The sequence below is a fragment of the Colias philodice genome, chromosome 27 (assembly GCF_061535455.1).
Source record: "Colias philodice isolate Cphi_HAF_F1 chromosome 27, ilColPhil1 Martin Lab GWU primary, whole genome shotgun sequence".
NCBI lineage: Eukaryota > Metazoa > Arthropoda > Insecta > Lepidoptera > Pieridae > Colias > Colias philodice.
The window spans coordinates 6713481-6733290 of NC_143112.1; the positions used below are offsets into that span (position 1 = coordinate 6713481).

General features: G+C 32.4%; 1 protein-coding gene across 2 annotated transcripts in view; it reads right to left on the reverse strand.

Moving 5' to 3' along the window:
* The window catches only part of nrm (neuromusculin), a 361740-nt gene that overhangs the window by 71902 nt on the left and 270028 nt on the right, over window positions 1-19810 (reverse strand). For both annotated transcript variants that reach the window (XM_089711855.1, XM_089711856.1), the window contains exon 5: window positions 975-1145. In XM_089711855.1, coding sequence (XP_089567981.1) covers window positions 975-1145 — 171 coding nt within the window. The remainder of the gene's footprint in view (window positions 1-974; window positions 1146-19810) is intronic.

Sequence of the window (19810 nt, forward strand, 5' to 3'; positions counted from 1 at the left end):
AAAAAATATATATTTTTAACGACTGATTGATGAGATTGATATGTAAATTATACAATAGCTTATTAGCAAATGCTAATTAATAAAACTTGATGTGAAATATAAGGTGCGAATATGGTTACAAGCACATAAACATTTGTTACATATCTACAAAACACTTGCCTTATGATAAATGCCCTATATATAAGAACCCTTTCTGCAGTGGAACGAGATATTTTAACATTGATGATGTTGTGACAAAACCTTCAATTCAACACTCCTTGCTAATTAACAATGTCAGCCAATTACGAGCAAGAAGCAAATATCAAAGTTCAAATTCAACCGTAATTATTTGGGCCATGCACCAACTAATCCAACGTTTCTGTTATCTAGCTATAAATTACAAATAGGCAACTCGTTTGCTATTCACGCTTAATTTCGTCCGCAGTTAGGTCATCTAGATTAAAGCTTCGGTTACGTTTGAATTTGGTTTTGTGGATATGATTTGGATTCATATTAAGTTAGTATAATAGGTGATTGACTTATTCTGATCATGCTTGTGCTTTTCTATGTTTTATACGCTTTTATTCGCTTCACTTCAACTGTATGTTTGTATGTAACTGTCTCCTTTATAGTCGATTTTGTACTAATTTAATTCAAACTTTGTATCAAGTCTTCAATACAATAATTTCGTATTTTAGACCACATTTATTATTGTTTTTTCAGTATATTTATTTATTGTTTTTCCAGTATATTTATTTATATCGTGCTGATAATTAATTGTATCTTGCTTACCTTGACCTGTATATAAAATTCTGCATTGGCTATACTGCTCGGAAATAGACTGACCGATTTTTATGAAATTTACTTTGAATATTGTTCTATATTTGTATTTTCATAGCATATTTTGTGTATTTTCTCTATGCAAAGTGATAAGTAATATTAAGTAATTGTGTTCCCTTGTTTATTCCATGTTTTTTTCTACAGGTATAACTTACCATCCAGCCTTTCCTTGCCATTGAAGTACCAAGTGACCTTGGGCTGCGGCTTGCCATCCACCACTATACAAGTCACGTTCACCCGGGCTCGCTCAAGCAGTGGGCCGTAGGTTTCACCGTCTGAGAGCTGCTTGCCTTCACCGGTTTTGACTTCGATGGATTTCGGTTTTACTGTGGACGAATAAATTATTTTAATTAGTATTGATTTTGAATTAGTTTATAATAGAGTTGGTGTTATCATGAAGAACATTTGTTTGTTGAAAAATTGAATTCAAATTCAATAGTTTTGGTGACAAATGAAAGATCATTTTCAATACTAGACTAGACTAGAACAATGACTATTATTTGTACTTCAAATTCATATATTTCTATTGAAAACTAAAATCAATATTACAGATTTTGTTATAATATTATGTAAATTATTATATCATATTTGTATATCCATACTAATATTATAAATGCGAAAGTAACTCTGTCTGTCTGTCTGTTACTCAATCACGCCTTAACTACTGAACCAATTTGCATGAAATTTGGTACAGAGATATTTTGATACCCGAGAAAGGACATAGGCCACTTTTTATTGCGAAATATGTACAATAATATTATGTAGTAGTTAATAATATCAAATCTTTTTTATTTCTTACTTTTCCGTTTTTGAAGTCGGTTGTTTTTAACGCAGTTATTTTTATTTAATACTTTTTAGTGTATTTCTCAACACGAATCAAACGAGCCCAAACTCGATAAAGTTGAGTCAATATATTACTGAGTTCCTATGGCCACCTTCCGATTCCATCATCAAATCAGCTTCATGTCATGATAATGTTTCATCGCTATCAAATTTACATACGTATACAAAATTTCAGCTCAATCGGTTACCGGGAAGTGAATCAAAGTTACTTGCTACATATCAACTTAGTCATCGAGTACAGACAAAAATGCTCATAAAATAAAAACTACTGGGCCTATCCGAAAAAACATACGGTGTACGGTGTACATACATAAAAAAAAATATACCGGCCGAATTGATAACCGCATAAAATCGCATGGAGAGCTTAATTTTCATTAAAGGCTCTAATCGCACGGAAAGCTAAATTTTCACAAAAAAGCTCTAATCGCACGGAGAGCTTAATTTTCACAAAAACTCTCATCGCACGGAGAGCTTAATTTTCACAAAAAGCTTTAATCGCACGGAAAGCTTAATTTTCACAAAAAGCTCTAATCATGGAGAGCTTAATTTTCACAAAAAGCTCTAATCGCACGGAAAGCTAAATTTTCACAAAAAAGCTCTTATCGCACGGAGAGCTTAATTTTCACAAAAAACTAATCGCACGGAGAGCTTAATTTTCACAAAAAGCTCTAATCGCATGGAGAGCTTAATTTCAACAAAAAGCTCTTTTCGCACGGAGAGCTTTATTTTCACAAAAAGCTCTAAACGCATGGAGAGCTTAATTTTCACAAAAAGCTCTAATCGCACGGAGAGCTTAATTTTCACAAAAAAGCTCTAATCGCACGGAGAGCTTAATTTTCACAAAAACTCTCATCGCACGGAGAGCTTAATTTTCACAAAAAGCTTTAATCGCACGGAAAGCTTAATTTTCACAAAAAGCTCTAATCGCATGGAGAGCTTAATTTTCACAAAAAGCTCTAATCGCACGGAGAGCTTAATTTTCACAAAAGCTCTAATCGCACGGAGAGCTTAATTTTCGCAAAAAGCTCTAATCGCACGGAAAGCTTAATTTTCACAAAAAGCTCTAATCGCATGGAGAGCTTAATTTTCACAAAAAGCTCTAATCGCACGGAAAGCTTAATTTTCACAAAAAAGCTCTAATCGCATGGAGAGCTTAATTTTGACAAAAAGCTCTAATCACACGGAAAGCTTAATTTTCACAAAAAGCTCTAATCGCACGGAGAGCTTAAATTTCACAAAAAGCTCTAATCGCATGGAGAGCTTAATTTTCACAAAAAGCTCTAATCGCACGAAGAGCTTAATTTTCACAAAAAGCTCTAATCGCATGGAGAGCTTAATTTTCACAAAAAGCTCTAATCGCACGGAGAGCTTAATTTTCACAAAAAGCTCTAATCGCACGGAGAGCTTAATTTTCACAAAAAGCTCTAATCGCATGGACAGCTTAATTTTCACAAAAATCTCTAATCGCACGGAGAGCTTAATTTTCACAAAAAGCTCTATTCGCACGGAAAGCTAAATTTTCACAAAAAAGCTCTTATCGCACGGAGAGCTTAATTTTCACAAAAAACTAATCGCACGGAGAGCTTAATTTTCACAAAAAGCTCTAATCGCATGGAGAGCTTAATTTCAACAAAAAGCTCTTGATTTATGTGGGGTTAAATAGATAAAAATAATTTGGAAAATCCAAAAGTGCACGCCTCATAATTTTTTTTAATAAATATTTATTAATTATTATTTTTGTTTATTTAATAACAATTAAACCACATCGAATCAGACCCTGAAAAATGAAAGGGTTCTATTCCTGAGCATACTCAAGCGTAAGAGAAAAAAAAGACTCGATTAGTAAAGGATTTCGGTCGCTATCGTGTTAACAAGAAAAAGGATCCGCACATACAGACACACGGACGTCCAAGACAGAACTTTTTTAAACTGTTTTTTAACTAGTTTAAATAACAAAAATGACATCAAAAATATCATGAACGTTAAAAATAGTGTTTTTTCTTAATATGTGTGTGTATGTATATTATCTTACAAGTGCAATGTATGATACATAAAGACATTTTAAGTTTGAAAAATCAGATGTTTTGCGCGAAGTGACAGTAGTACCCACCTCAACGCTTCGCTTATGAGGCGTGCAATATACAGATTCTATAAATATAACAATTAAAGATCTGTTCTATGGGATAGCAGGGATATTGAGCATATTGTAACGTCACTAAAATTGAGGTTAGGTTTGCTCGAGTTCAATGAATAGCTTTGTTTCTTTCTAAGCAGAGGTAAGTTTATATCCTATAATATACATTATTTAGATAAAGAGTGTAACAGAAGAACAGTTAGGTAATAGAGATATTGGATCGAACTTTTATTCTTTTAGAGTACCTACCAAAACATCGTAGGTACTTATATATAAAATAAAACACGTTTTTTCATAAATCGTTTATTCATCAGTATCATCATAAACAATTAACACACCATCCAGAAACTGTGCTGGCGGCATTAAATCTGGTTGATACCTTGCCCAGCTAAGGTACCATATTATGCGCATAACGTGACAGCAGCAACCTACAGTTCTTCTTCCTACTAAATAATTACAATAATAAACTGTTATTGCTTCCCTTCCTATGAGAGCCCTCACTCAGCAAGAATGACATAGATATGTTGCTCTATTTCCAATCTGTAAAGAAATACTTTGTTAAAACACCTTTCATTTTTACTTTGAGATTTAAAAAGAAGATTATTGGCATTAGAAGATTATTATTACTTAAAATATTATCAAAACACTCAATAACTTAAATGACGAGGTAATATCCACTCTTATATCACTGCTCTAATTCTTTGATCGCGTTGAGAATCTTCTTAGTAAATGAAACCGTGTGCGCAATACAGAACGTCCACAATAAATGCATACACGTTGATAACCCAAAGTTACAGTGTCATCTTCATGATTTTCAATCTTCAAAGAATCATTTCCAAGTTTCCAGCATGCATCATATATGTGATCAGAGTGAGTGATCTACAAATAAAGAATTAATATTACAATTGGACAAAAGAAAGTGAATATACATATATTCTTATATATAAAATTCTCGTGTCACAATGTTAGTCTGCATACTCCTCCGAAATGGGTGGACCGATTCTCATGAAATTTTCTGTGCATATCGGGTAAGTCTGAGAATCAGCCAACATCTATTTTTCATATGTACCACGGGCGAAGCCGGGGCGGACCGCTAGTATTAATATATATAAATCTCGTGTCACAATGTTTGTCCTCAATGGACTTCTAAACCACTGAACTGATTATAATAAAATTCGCACACCATGTGCAGTTCGATCCAACTTGAGAGATAGGATAGTTTAAACATGTAGGTACCACGGGCGAAGCCGGGGTGGACCGCTAGTAAGAATATATTTATTCACATAATTCCTTGAAGTTTTATTCGCGAAAACAAGAAACAAAAACTCCAATCTTATTTCTCTAAAAATAAAATACAGCAATATAAAAGATTCATTTAAAACGCGAAATCTCACGGCTAAGATATTTTAAGGCTAAAATAATATAACCGAAAATATCTCGGTGAGATTAATAAAAACTTATAAAAGATATAATCCAGCGGAATGAAGCCAACTTTTAGAATATTTCTACACATAACGAGTGGATCTGGAAACGTGACCTACATCCTCGATCTAGATATATGCTATAAGTTTTATCCGTGACTTCACTTGCATTAACGTTATGTCGAATACTGAGTCTAGTTAGTGCCTTATTATTGGTACGGATATAATTTTTCAATGAGCGTCGCGCATTGCCTTGAAATTGAATCAGGTAGAGCTTAAGATTTTCTTTGGGCATTAAATGCTACTAGATTTCAAAGAAAAAACCGTATAGTTCCCGTTCCTGTAGGATTTACGGGATAAAAAGTCTATGTCTTAATCTGGGTCTTCACCTATATACCTAATTTAATTGCTATCGATTCAGTAGCATTTACGTGAAAGAGTAACAAACATCCATCCTCACAAACTTTCGCATTTTCAATATTAGTAGGATGGTAATCGTTACAGGTATGTAGGGAAATTTAGTGAATATTGTTGGCTTTAGGAATGTATGTTGGGTACGTGTCAGTCAAATGTTATGGTAAACAAATTAATTTTGAAAACGCATCAAGGCATTTCTTTATTCGCGCAACGCGTTGTGATCGTTTTCATTGGAACTACAACGCGATGTGGATATTTAATAATTTTTAACTCAATGAGCGTTTTCGATCTTTGAGCGTAACTTACCTACTCATAATTAATTGCGAAACTATATCTAAAATTACAATCAGTGAGTTACAACGAAATTTAAATATCTATTCGAACTTTTAACTTGTTTTCAAAGTTACCTACTTGATAGTTTAACTTTTAATTGACTATTTCAAGCTAGGATAGACCTGTAAAAACAATTTACTTGATCACGTTCAAAAATAAACGAATTTCTTTATTTTAAGTCCATCATTACAGACTTCATTAAGCTACAGTGATCGTATTAATACATAAGTACATTGCTTCGATTGCAATTTCGAAGGACCAAAAACTGAAGCTAATGAACTTTAAGCTTCATAAGTATGCCTTGTCATTACTCCTGACTGATAAATACAGTTGGAGAGAAAAGCGTTTTTCGATATTTTTTATGTGAAATATGTGCCAATTATTTTTGGAGTGTGGAATTTATGAATATTTTTTTATACATAATATGTATATAGAAAGCATTTTTTCATCGTTGAATGCTTTTCTTTACAGACACAATAATTATTATATTTTAGTTGTAGAGCTGTCTAAATCAATTGAAGGAAATTTTAGATAGTTGTGTAGTTTGCGTTGACTTGCAGTTTTGTATTCTTCTTCGTTTTATAGAAATAAAATAAGTAATAACATTATGTTACGATTGCCATGCCATCACACACATTTGAAACTATTTATAAATGAGGTTCTATTTTGCACTTTCACACCACCATTGTTTACATAAAAAATAACAAAATTATCAAAACAAATAACAATATATCGGAGATACCACTTCCAACCCTTCTAATTGATCAATTCTTACTCAACAGAAATGTATTTCGTTCAACAAAAGGGCGATTTCATCAAAAAATCTCCAATACAAGTTATGTCCGTGATTGTACTCTCTAGGGCCAATCATCGTTCCTGCTATAACGATGTTACCTGATTGCCTTCATTTTATTCGCAATTAAATTCGCTTACAAATTATGTTTTTAATTTCGTGATTTTGTGTATTGATTTTATGCTTGTGATTCGTTGGAAAATAATACAAATAGTTTAAAGTTTGATCGATTTTTAATTCGTGTTTTTACATTATTCACTAAAAATATAAATGGGGATATTAAGTATGTTTGTATTGTATTATCCAAATTACTCGTAAAATTGAAAATAATATAATCATCACAAACATTATTATTTACTAGCTGCGATTCGCGGTTTCACCTGCGTGGTCCCGCTCCTCATGTTAGTGAACTTAGCAGATCATTTTTAGCAGATCAAAAAAAAAAAAAATGTGAGTTCTTATCGCGTGCAGTTGAGTTCTACAGTTCCTGATACTTTTTAGACATTTGAAAAAACCCGACCTGGACCCGGCTTAACGTGATGCTAAGACGTAATGCTACGACGTGATGCTACGACGTAATGCTACGACGTGATGCTACGGCGTGATGCTACGGTGTGATGCTACTTCGTGATGCTACGGCGTAATGCTACGGCATGTGTAACGGCGTGATGCTACGGCGTGAAGCTACGGTGTGATGCTACGGTGTGATGCTACGGCATGATGCTACGGCATGATGCTACGGCGTGATGCTACGGCATGATGCTACGGCATGATGCTACGGCGTGATGCTACGGCATGATGCTACGGCGTGATGCTACGGCGTGATGCTACGGCGTGATGCTACGGCGCGATACTACGGCATGAAGCTACGGCATGATGCTACGGCATGATGCTACGGCATGAAGCTACGGCATGATGCTACGGCATGATACTACGGCGTGATGCTACGGCGTGATGCTACGGCGTGATGAAATATGACATAAATAAATTTTCTAGTATTTCTAAAAAGTATCAGGAACTGTAGAACTCAACTGCACGCGATAAGAACTCACATTTTTTTTTGATCTGCTAAAAATGATCTGCTAAGTTCACTAACATCCGCTCCTCTTGGTCTTAGCGTAATGATATAGGTATAGCCTATAGCATTCCTCGATAAATGGGCTATCTAACACCGAAATAATTTTTCAAATCGGACCAGCAGTTCCTGAGATTAGCACGTTCAAACCAACAAACAAACAAACTCTTCAGGTTTATAATATTAAATATAATAGAACTACCATCCAATAATATACTATGTTATCTACTCTTAGAAACTAATACGTCAAACTAAAAAATAATACAAAAACTGCGAAAAAGTTAATAAATAATAAAACAGAAGAACTACAATATGAGCGTCCCTCGTCATTGTTTCAATAACAGCGTGACAGTTTTTTCATAATATGTCACGCATATAGAGAAAAGTAATATAAATAATTGTTAATAGTTATGTTTGATATTATTTACGTGAAAATTCTCCAAAATAGAAAATAGTTATTGTTACGTTTTACATGACATAACCAAATCTATGTAAAGACAGAATTATGCTTGTTTTATAAAATAAAAGAGCGTGCGTGCCGAGCATACGTGTCAGAAGTGAAACTTCTTTGGCAAGATTTTACATCGTTGCCTTACTCCATCCGGTATTGCCTTGACCTTGAAATCTTACTATCAACATACATAGTTTACCTTAAAAAAATCTTTAACAACAATAGTTTAACTTAAAATATTAAGAAAAAAGCGAATATTCGTCATCGAATTTTCCTTCTTACACTTCAAAAATACGTCCAATACGGTGTCGAAATTGTAAAATGCAATTCAATAATAGGTGTGAAGGGATCCGTCCTCCACACGACTCAGCAAACTTTAAAATGAAAAAAGTACGCATCCATGAAACGCCTTCCCAGCAATTTCTATTTCTCAGACATTCACAACAATCTACACTCTGATCAAAACCTTATCGCTTACATACAAGGCACATTTCACAACGCCCTGCCACAAATCTCCATAACTCATTTTTCGCAGAGGACTACAAAAGTTCATGTTTTATCGAAATATTCGAATCGTATCGGAATCGAGCGATTTATTATTGAAGTTTGTGTACAGGCTATACAAGTTTAAAGTAGATAAGTTTTGTCTATGGACGGTAAATCATAGATGCTCTATACAAAATTGGGACGTTTTTCCCCATTTCTTATGTTGATTACAAGTCTAGCCGAAAAACATTTAACATAGAACAAAAAAGAGCGTGTTCCAAGCTCACGTGTCAGAAGTGAAACTTCTTCTACAAGATTCAAAGATAACAAAATAATCGTCTTACTCCGTGACGTGACTTTGAAATTTTACTCTCAACGCGCATAAAGAAGCTTCACATCAATAATAGTAATGTGAAGAAAACATTATCATGTTTTTAAGTTAAATCAATTTATTATCTGTCAAAAATGTATCCAACATTAATTGTGTGCGTCTAAATTATATCTCATTTTCCCGTTCAAAACAAACATAAATTCAACACGCAATAAACAACACAATTAAATAACATCTCAGCCGAATCTAATCCTGATTGTGTGAATTAATTCAAACGGTGGCACAATAAACAATTATACAGTTTACATGGCGGGTAACGAAACTGACAGATGTCAACACATGTCAGTTTTGGCGGCAATCGTGCGGTGTCATGGCGGCCTGTCAGGTTGCGTTGAGTTTATTTGCTAGTTACGAATGTGTGGTTATGAAAATTGACGTTTTCTGTACATAATATTATTGTGTACTCTTTAAATTGAGAGGAAATATTTTTAGTTTTATATAGAACTAGCGGTCATAATATTTACGTCTTCTCTACATATGAACCATCCTCGTACTTCAAGGAATATAATAAAAAAAGAATTATCGAACTCGGTTCAGCCGTTCTCGAGTTATGCGCTTACCAACACATTTTGCGATTCATTTTTATATATAAGATGAATAAGATCATAACTACCACACCGATTTCACATACTTAATTAATTTGACGAAACACTAATTTCAAATGTCAGAAGGTACAACACGGAAGGCAACAGCTTTTAATAAAAGAATAATTATTATCAAAATCGATACTCCCAGTCTTAAAGCACACCCAGTCGAAAGTGATAAGGTATCAAACCCAAAATAGAGTCAAATAGAGTCACTTTTCCTTTTTTGAAGTCGGTTAAAAGATGATAACAATCATAAAAATTTCTAATAAAGTGTTTTTTTTTCAGAATTTATCGATTTTGATTTAGGAAAGATTTTAAATTAAAGTAATAAATTAAATTTTTTTCACGTAACCCCGTTATTTTTGTTATAAGCACCTGCACGTATTTTGAAAGTTGTGTACTGTTTATTCTTCAAAATTTTCAATATAGAAGTTGTTAAGCCTCGTTTTCGTATTATTGTAACAAAGTCAGAAGCCAAAGGATTATAAGAGCCTTTCATTAAGTTTTGTTAAACTTCTCGATGGCCACGTGAGGCGGTTGCTAATATTGTGTATTTATCTTTGATTATGAGTGAGTTGGATTAGGCTGGAGGCACAATGGGTATTAAATAATAACGAATTTAAAAGGAAATTTATGTATCAAGCTTTTAGGTGAAGTAGGAAAGCGAATTATTTCTTAGATTGTTGATAATCGATACTAATATTATAAAGAAGAAAGGTTTGTAATTATGTACCTATGTATATATGGTTTTCACGCATAAACTACTAAACCGATTTTGATAAAATTTGGCACAGATAATCTTTAGACCCTGAGAAAGAACATAGGCTACCTTTTATTGCGAAATATGTACCACGGGCGAAGCCGGGGAGGACCGCTAGTAAATAATATTAACATAGCGTAAAGTTCGAAGTATAGAGCTAAACATAAATAGGAGCCTATAAGCTTATGCCCATTGCCCGCGCATTATGACAAATACCTACCCTTTTCTTGCACCCTTATTTCTTACTAATATTATAAGTGTTTGATAGCTATTCTTTTTGTGTATATCAACTTGTACTTTCAACCGCCATGATACATCGCATTTCCATGGGAATTTCCTTATAGTTTTTTTCTAAATACCCTATAACGTATGTGATATTAGATGTACGTTAAAGATAACCCAGTGTACCCACAGAATTATGAAGACGTTTGCAGTGTAACTTTTACCGTGTACTCGACTTAGAAGTTTAACGAACAAAATTCCGAATTATCTGAACTTCGATACGTAACAACGACAAGTATGTACAACTCGTACTACATTATTTACTACGATACTTTCTTTTGAATGAAGGCACATTAATATTCAGTATGTGGCTCTTTCTTAATAGTTAATTGTAGTACTAGTTTATAGAATAATAATTATTATAAATGCGAAAATAACTCTTTCTGTCTATCTGTTACTCAATCACGCCTAAACTACTGAACCAATTTTCATGAAATTTGGAGATATTATGATATCCGAGAAAGGACATAGACTACTTTTCCCAGGAAAATGACGCAATCCCGGAAATCCCACGGGAACGGGAACTATGCGGGTTTTTCTTTGACTGCGCGAGCGACGCCGCGGGCGGAAACCTAGTAGTTTTATAAAACTAAAGTAAACGTTTTAATAAGAAAAACCATGGACCGATATAATCTCAAGGAAAAACTTATGATTATTTTATGGTCGCCGATGTTTGTTAAATGTAAAAATTTTCAATTAAATATGTACGTTTCAAGTAGGTTAAAATCGAGTCGGTTGCATACGAATATAATATAGAAAAATATATGAAAAACCTGTTAAAAACACACACAAATTATAAGTACTTACTGAAAATGTTATCTAAAACTAATCTGCAAAATTCTAAAGATCGATTTCATCTTTCTATACAAAACACGAGCCAAAATAAACAAAGACAAACGTTCTAAACATTTCAGAATATTTCAGACTTATAGAATTTAATCAGAGCTCACAGCAAAATAATCCGGGTTAGCTCACCATACGTTAGTTCGTCGGCACGGCGTTTGAATATTCATTGCTTGCTCGAATAGCCGTGTTTACAACTATACTCCTTTATAGCGTTCAAGTGATTTAGGTACAATGCGATTGCTCCTTTCGGCTGGTGTTGATAAATGTGTAAACGCTCTCGTGGTAAGCGTGTCGTGTAATTTATAAGAATTGTTTTGTGAATATTTATTTTTATAGTTGTTTATTTATTTGAGTTGAGTTTTTCGAAGCGGTTTAAATTTATCTAAGTATGTACTAGCTTTTCGCCCGCAGCTTCGCCCGCGTAGTCAAAGGAACACCCGCATAGTTCCCGTTCCCGTATGATTTTCGGGATTAAAAAATATCCTATGTTTTTTATACAAGTTAACCTCTATATGTGTGTGCCAAATTTCATAAAAATCGGTTCAGAAGATTTTGCGTAAAGTACAAACAAACAAACATACAACTTTCGCATTTATAATTATATTAGTAGGATATTTTATTAAACGTGTGGATACAATATATTTTGTGAATGAATAATTTTAGGTTGGCAGAATATTAAATGTTTTCTTCTGTATAAATAAATCTGCTAACTTATTTATACAAAATATTGTCATCCGATTTATTATTCTACGCTAAACTGCCACCAAAAATTGCCAAAAATACAGAATTCACGGTAAATTTCCAAAAAAAACAAAGGTCGAAAATACATTCCCAATCACCAATACATAATTGACATTGAGAACCGGAAGAAAGATGGCGCGACCTCCGTCCGGGGAAATGTCAAAGTTTTCCAACTTCCTGTTATTGAATTTTAAACTAGTTTGCGTTACGGATTCAAATATAAGTTTTTTGAATTGAATTCGTATAAACGGGCTTCACATGTTATATTGGATACGTATTGATATGCTGTTTTTAGTTTTAATAATTAACAATGTTCTTAGAAGTTATCTATACTAATATTATAAAGAGGAAAGGTTTGTAATTATGTATGTATGGTTTTCACGCATAAACTAGTGGACCGATTTCAAAAAGTCTTTCAACATTAGAAAGCTGCATCTTCACTGAGCAACATAGGCTATATTGCATTTTGAAAAAAATTAGAGATCCTTACCAAAAATGCAATAATGTAAGCCAAGGTGTAAAAAATTCTTTAATAAAAATTCTGTCATCGCGTGCGCTGCGGAATCTATTCCTTGAAGTACGAGGATGGTTCTTATCAAAAAAACGTAAACATAACAATATATTATAACAAAGTCGGACCGCTAGTATAATATAAAAAACTTAGATTATCATAGTGAAATGTCACCCAAATTACGTTTTTTCTATGCTTTTAAAATAATTTACTGCGAACGTGATTTTATGCATGCAATACCTACCTAATATACACGTATAGAAAATTACTTAGCAGCGGCTGAATCAATTTTGATGGAACTTACCTATCATGCTTTTAATATTAACCTATAATTTTTTACTAGTAACTATTTGAAGAATATAAATAATACAATTTTAATCACCATTTAAAACCGTTTTATTTCAACACCGCAATTTAACCCTGAATAAATTATAATTAAAATATTAAATCAAAACATTAACCGTTCTCAATTACTCTAGGTCCATTATAATGTCCTTGGTTAAGCCAGATTAAATTTAATCCCCCTCATAATAGGGTTTAAATTTAATTAACGGGTTATGTTTGATTTGTCAAAGTGTTAAATAATTAGTGAAAACCGTATAAAAGTGAATCCTTTGAATGGTTTTAACTCTTTGACTGTAATTTTATTGAGTTTTTTAATTGGAGTGCGATCTATTTGAGTATGTAATAGTATGAATAGTTTGAATGTGTGTATGTATTTATTAAATATTATGTAGTAGGTATATGAAACCATATTTTGAATGCGTATAAAGTTTTAAGGATTCATATGAAGTATATTCAAATGAAAATATGCCTATGTCCTAGCAGTAGGAAAAAAAATAGAAAAAGAATAGGCAGATGATAATGGTAATACAATGCATAATATGTTTTGATTAATAAATATGTACAAGTAAATTGGAAACCAAATTGAAAGCCCTTCCCTATCTGATTGAATTAAAATAATAAATTAATTTAAATATTAATTAAACACAGGTTGATCCCTAGTTATTTACTTATTATACCTCTATGTAAAATGGAGTAGAAAATTTAATAAAAATTTACCGGCCTGTTCTAAGAAAATTCCATAATTATAAAATCCTAAATATCTGTGACATATCATCAAGTAAAAAAGAAAAATAATAAACTCCAAGACAACGTCATAAATATATACGATACGTATAAAAAATATTTACCGTATCTGTAACGAGACGTCGTAAAAAAAAATTTCAAGCAAATTACTTTTTTAATTTACGGCCCGCCATTTTTAATTTAGTTCGCTCCTTTGTTGTTTCAAATTGAAATTCCTGTATGTAACGCTCTGAAGATTTTAAGAACTTAACTATATATTAATAATAAGAACTTATCTATGGATATAAGGTGTCTAGTTTAATTAAAAAGGCTGTATGAATGTTTATGTACGCCCTTTGTAAGATTTAATGAATTTTAAAAATATTGTCGTACTTTTTCTTAGTTTTTTACTTTGTGAATGAACTAAATAGCGTGAATTATAATAGACACAAAGCATGTTTGAGTTCTGGTTTAAGTCAAATAAAAAAAATCCGATTTATGAAACTTTAAAACCAGGGTCAAGAAGTTGACTGTGTAACTACCAAAAATATTATAATCTTAGAGGTATACGGTCTACCATATTGTTTTTTTTAAAGTGAAAACTTCTTTAGCGGCGTTGAGCACTTTTTCTGTAATGGGTATAAAAATTTTAAACTCGCGTCAGGACACGTAACCTGATCGAAAAAGCGTAAGACATAATATCAAACATGCTCAACGTTAATAATCAAGTTTTCACTTCTGCCGGCACTCCCCCAGTGCAACCCGTCTTTTTTTTACAACGAAAGACTGTTTTAATAATGTAAATATTATTATATTGATATCTAAGTTGTAACGTAATGATTTCTTATAAATAAAAAACTGTAGCTAAAAGTCTTGTTAATTCGTCTACAAATTATATTAAACGAAATAATTGGAATAATATGCTTTCCGACTGTTCCTTTGAGTTTAAATTACCCTTATATTTAAGCACTAAAGTCCTTTTTCTGTCAGATTTTCATACAAAAAGATCTAAGTTTGTAAGAAAAACATATTCCCTAGTAAGTAACAAAATACTAGTATAAAATACAATTTCCAAAGTGACTTATTCACCGCCTTACACCGCCAAATATCGGTAAAAACGCATCACTAAATCTCCGTATCACAAATCGCAACACATTAGTGTTGTACCCTTATCGATGTCTTGGACGGTTTCCATGGCCACGCCTCTCGTGTTATCGATAAATTATCGACTAGACTTGGCTTTGTTTTGTGGATCTTTAGTATATTAGATTTATGTGATCTTAGTGTAGTTAAAGTGAGTTATGGCATGCATTTTGCTCAACGTTGTAAGTGCGGGTATCGAGGTTAAATGAGTTAGAGTGAAGTGGTTATTCTTGAGGTTGTAATAGGTTCAAAGTTTGATTTATCCGTTAATGTTATTGTAGCTGTCGTGTTTGAACCTTCATCCTTGTGTTTGTTTCTTCAAATCTGTTTTTATTCTATTTGTTCATAGTAATTAAGGAGAGATTTTATTCAATTATGTTACACCTGATATTTTTGTTTTAATGGCATTCAAATGCTACATCTTGTTAAATGTTACATCTTCTCTCATTTTATCAGCTTATTTCTATACTAAAAGTCGCAAGGCAATACTCTGTATATATAATTACTACAACGTTTATCTCGAAAATAAATCCCAGACTACTAAAAGAAACAATTTATAAAAATTCATAACACAAACCCAATTTATCGATACATTTCCACCACTACGCAAAGTATCGATGACTCCAGCACATCACTATCAATTTGGCAAGCTGTCATTGGCAAGCTCCAGGCGATGCATTATGCGCTATCGCAAGCTGAAAGGTGAAATATTTGGATAATTTCGCTTATCGATGAATTTTTTAAGTCGACGGCATTAGTAGCGCTAATGTTGCGAAAGATTCTTTTTAAAGGTAAGTACTTTGGATATATTTATTATTTTAAAACTGACTTTAGGGAATTTAGTTGTACAACTATAGTGTAAGACCTGATAATTACTTGTTATGAAATAAACTAATTAATGTGTGTGTGTTTGTACGTGTGTGTGTGTAATACGAATGTGTGAGTGCAAGAAAACTAAACATAAAACCTTCCTCAAGAACTACGATTTCAGGTAAAAACTGAATGAAAACCGGTACAGTAATTTTTGAGTATAATGCAAACAGACATTCGTGGTGGAAGGTATGTTTATAATAGTGATAACTGATAAGGTGGAAATATAGGATTTATATAATAGGTATGCCTTTTAAGTAGGTATGTATATGACATTTTCTTAACTTTCTTTATTATTAATTTTATTTACAACTAGCTTTCCACCTGCGGCATCGCCCGCGCAAAAGAAAGAAAAACCCGCATAGTTCCCGTTTCCGTGGGTTTCCGGGATAAAACCTATCCTATGTCCTTTCTCGGGTATCAAAATATCTCTATACCAAATTTCATGCAAATTGGTTCAGTATTTAAGGCGTGATTGAGTAACAGACAGACAGACAGAGTTACTTTCGCATTTATAATATTAGTATGGATACACAAAAGCAATACTTTTTTCATCTTTCTCATTTGCGTTATTTTGACAAATTCACATAATATACTTGAATAACTTACGAACAGAAATAACTTTAGATTCCGCATTTTCAGTGCACGTTGACGTCTTGTGTCCCGAGGGGGCAGAGTCCTACTTGTTGGCAAACTTGAGGTTTAAATAAAATAGATTTTCAATGGGCTTCCTTAGTTGCTAGATAAAAAATTTATTTTTAGTTTATTTCAAATTTTGATAAAAATAGCAGTTGTGTTTTTTTTTTTAATTTGAGAAGTAGGTATTTCTCTACATTTTATTTACTGCTGTGAAAGTACATATCAATATTTCCAAAATTCAGATAGTTATTCAAAGTATATTTAAGAATACAGGAATACCTCTTTAAGAGAGTTACACAGAAATGTATAAGAATAAAAAAAACGTTATGCAGTCTTCATAGTATGCGTACAAATTAACGTGTGTGTGTGTGTTTGTAGTTAATCGATTTGTTGGCAAGCTTTGGTAATATCAGAAACAGCTTTAACCCCCTCTGAAATAAAACAGCTTATAAATGCTCATTACAACATACGAGTTTTCCCTTTATACTAATACAAAATGGCAGCCAAATGTTTACGTAAAGGCTTATAAACGCGCCCTACTGGAAGAGTTTTTTTACATAAAAAACCACCCTCAGGTAATCCTAATAACGAAGATAACGAGATGAATCGTTAAAAACGTTAAAAATGTCGTTAACCGCTCAAGTATCTTGTTATTTATGGAAATGATTCCGATTCCGATCGTTACCCGTTTACGTGCCATTTACATGTCGCGATCAGTCGTGTCGTTACATTTTATCGTGTGGTGTTAACACCGTAATGAGCGTCTGGTTATAATCGGCTTGTTTAAGTCATGCTAAACATAATATGCATGTAATTAATTGTAAATTATTAGTTGGAGCAGAAAATTATGGTAATGTGTTTAATTTTTCTAATTGATTGTTGCACGATATTGTAATAGACTTATTATTATGTTTGTACTTTGAATTATAAGTTTATTAAGTTTTAAATAGAGCGCTTACAAGCAACTTACAAGTTTGTCTTTTAATTTAAATTTAAGATGTATTCTAGCATATTTATTACAAAGTAATTTATTCATGAAAAGCTGTTATTAATTCTAACATCTTTTGGAATAATTATGTTTACAAGGTTTCTATTCACAAAACCTCTAAAGGGAATCACTTTAAATGCAAATTTAAATTAAAATTTAATCATCCTGAGGTTTATAATCGGTTTCACAACTTTTCAGATAAAATTTGTCTTTAAATTTACTACAATAATATCGTATTTAGTGAACTCAATGAAGATAAAATCGATTTACTGATTTATAAAATATAAGAATTAAAATAATAAAGTGGAATGTCGTGGTAATTGTATTATATTTATAAAACAAATGCATATTCATAGTTGTAAAATTATAAAAATGACAGTATTTATATTTCATCAGTTATAATAACGATAAATCTGAAATATCGTGTCGTGATCGTATCGTACGATATAAATTTCGATGCTATAATGAGATGACTACACTTAACTCTGCCAGAGACATAATTATGCAACGTTGTTTGGTTTTTCTTAAGAGGACAAAGAATGTCTTCAGGAATTATACAGAGAATCTTATTTGGATAGTATTATCCTTTGAATTTGTATTTTTAAAGTCTGACGATTTAAAGGGGCTTTCGGTTTCAGTACGATTGAGAAACACAATATGCTATTATTGCTATGTTACCTTTATGAAAGTAAAATAATTAATTGAATTATAGTAGACTAGCCGCTCATCCCGGCTCCGCTTGGTTGACCCGGGATAAAATAAAGAAAATATAGGGCAAATGTGGCTTCTTGCTGGTTAAATAATTTAAAAAATCTGTTCTGTAGTTTCCTTTCTCTTGAATATGCAGATTCGCATTCGGATGGGTATACATATACCCATGCGAGTCGAATCTGCATACATACAATAGTATTATGGCATATGCTATTGCAATAGCATATGCCGTAGATAATTCAACATAGAAACATAGAATAGAGCATGCAAGTTTTGCAAAACTTGCATGCTCTATTTCCACCCTTTAAAGATAAATGAAAAAAAAAATCATAATAATATGTTTTGACCGTGGGTCTTCTACTTCTACTGAACGGGTATGTTGTAATTAAATCTTTCTACATTTTTATCCATCCCAAACAATAATCTTCAATTTATAAGTACATATTTGGTAACTTATTATTAAATACGCAACATCGACATCATAAATTAGGCGCCAATAAATTGCCAAAGTATTAATAAACTACCCACATTTGTCTATGAAAAGTTATGATAAACTGGTACTGTATCATCAATAACAGGAAAGATATAATCTATTTACGGTATGTGTCGCAAAAGTATACATTTGGCAAGACACCAGGCTAGTCTAGGAGCCGGCGACGTAAAACTTTAAGTGCTTTAGTTTGGAACTTTTTTATTTTTACACTGCATTGTGAATTTTTTACGGATGGAATGGCAGATGAGGGACGTTTTTTTGGATACTAATGCATTTGATGTTTTTATTATGATTTTGGGTATTATTACTTTTTGATACATGGTATGCATAATGATGATCTTACAATACTCTAAAAGTGTTAATTAGAATATACTTATAAAGTTTAACTCACTATGTGATATATTTAATTGAATTGATATTTAATTACTTGTTTCGTCTTTAGATACATGTTAATATATATAAATAATAAATAACGTGATATAATCATGCAACAGAATTAAGAAGGTATTGCACTGAATAAATTAAAATTAAAATATTATTATTAGCATAATTGATACATATTGTATGTTAATTTGAGATTTATAGCTAAACTAGAGGTCCGCCCCGGCTTCGCCCGTGGTACATATTTCGCAATAAAAGGTAGCCTATGTCCTTTCTCGGGTATCAAAATATCTCCATACCAAATTTCATGCAAATTGGTTCAGTAGTTTAGGCGTGATTGAGTAACAGACAGACAGACAGAGTTACTTTCGCATTTATAATATTAGTATGGATATTTTACCCATATAAAGAGAATACTATTATCATAGTCATTTAAACATATTATTTTTAAAACATTGGACGATATACATAACAAAATATAAATAAACAAAGGAAACTAGCTCTTACGTCATACGTAAGTCGTATCTTTCTACAGATAATCGCGTGCCACGACTACATCTTGGCAAAGAACCACTTGTCTCAATATGCACTTTGTGCTTTAAACTATATATTTGTACGAATTTCTGT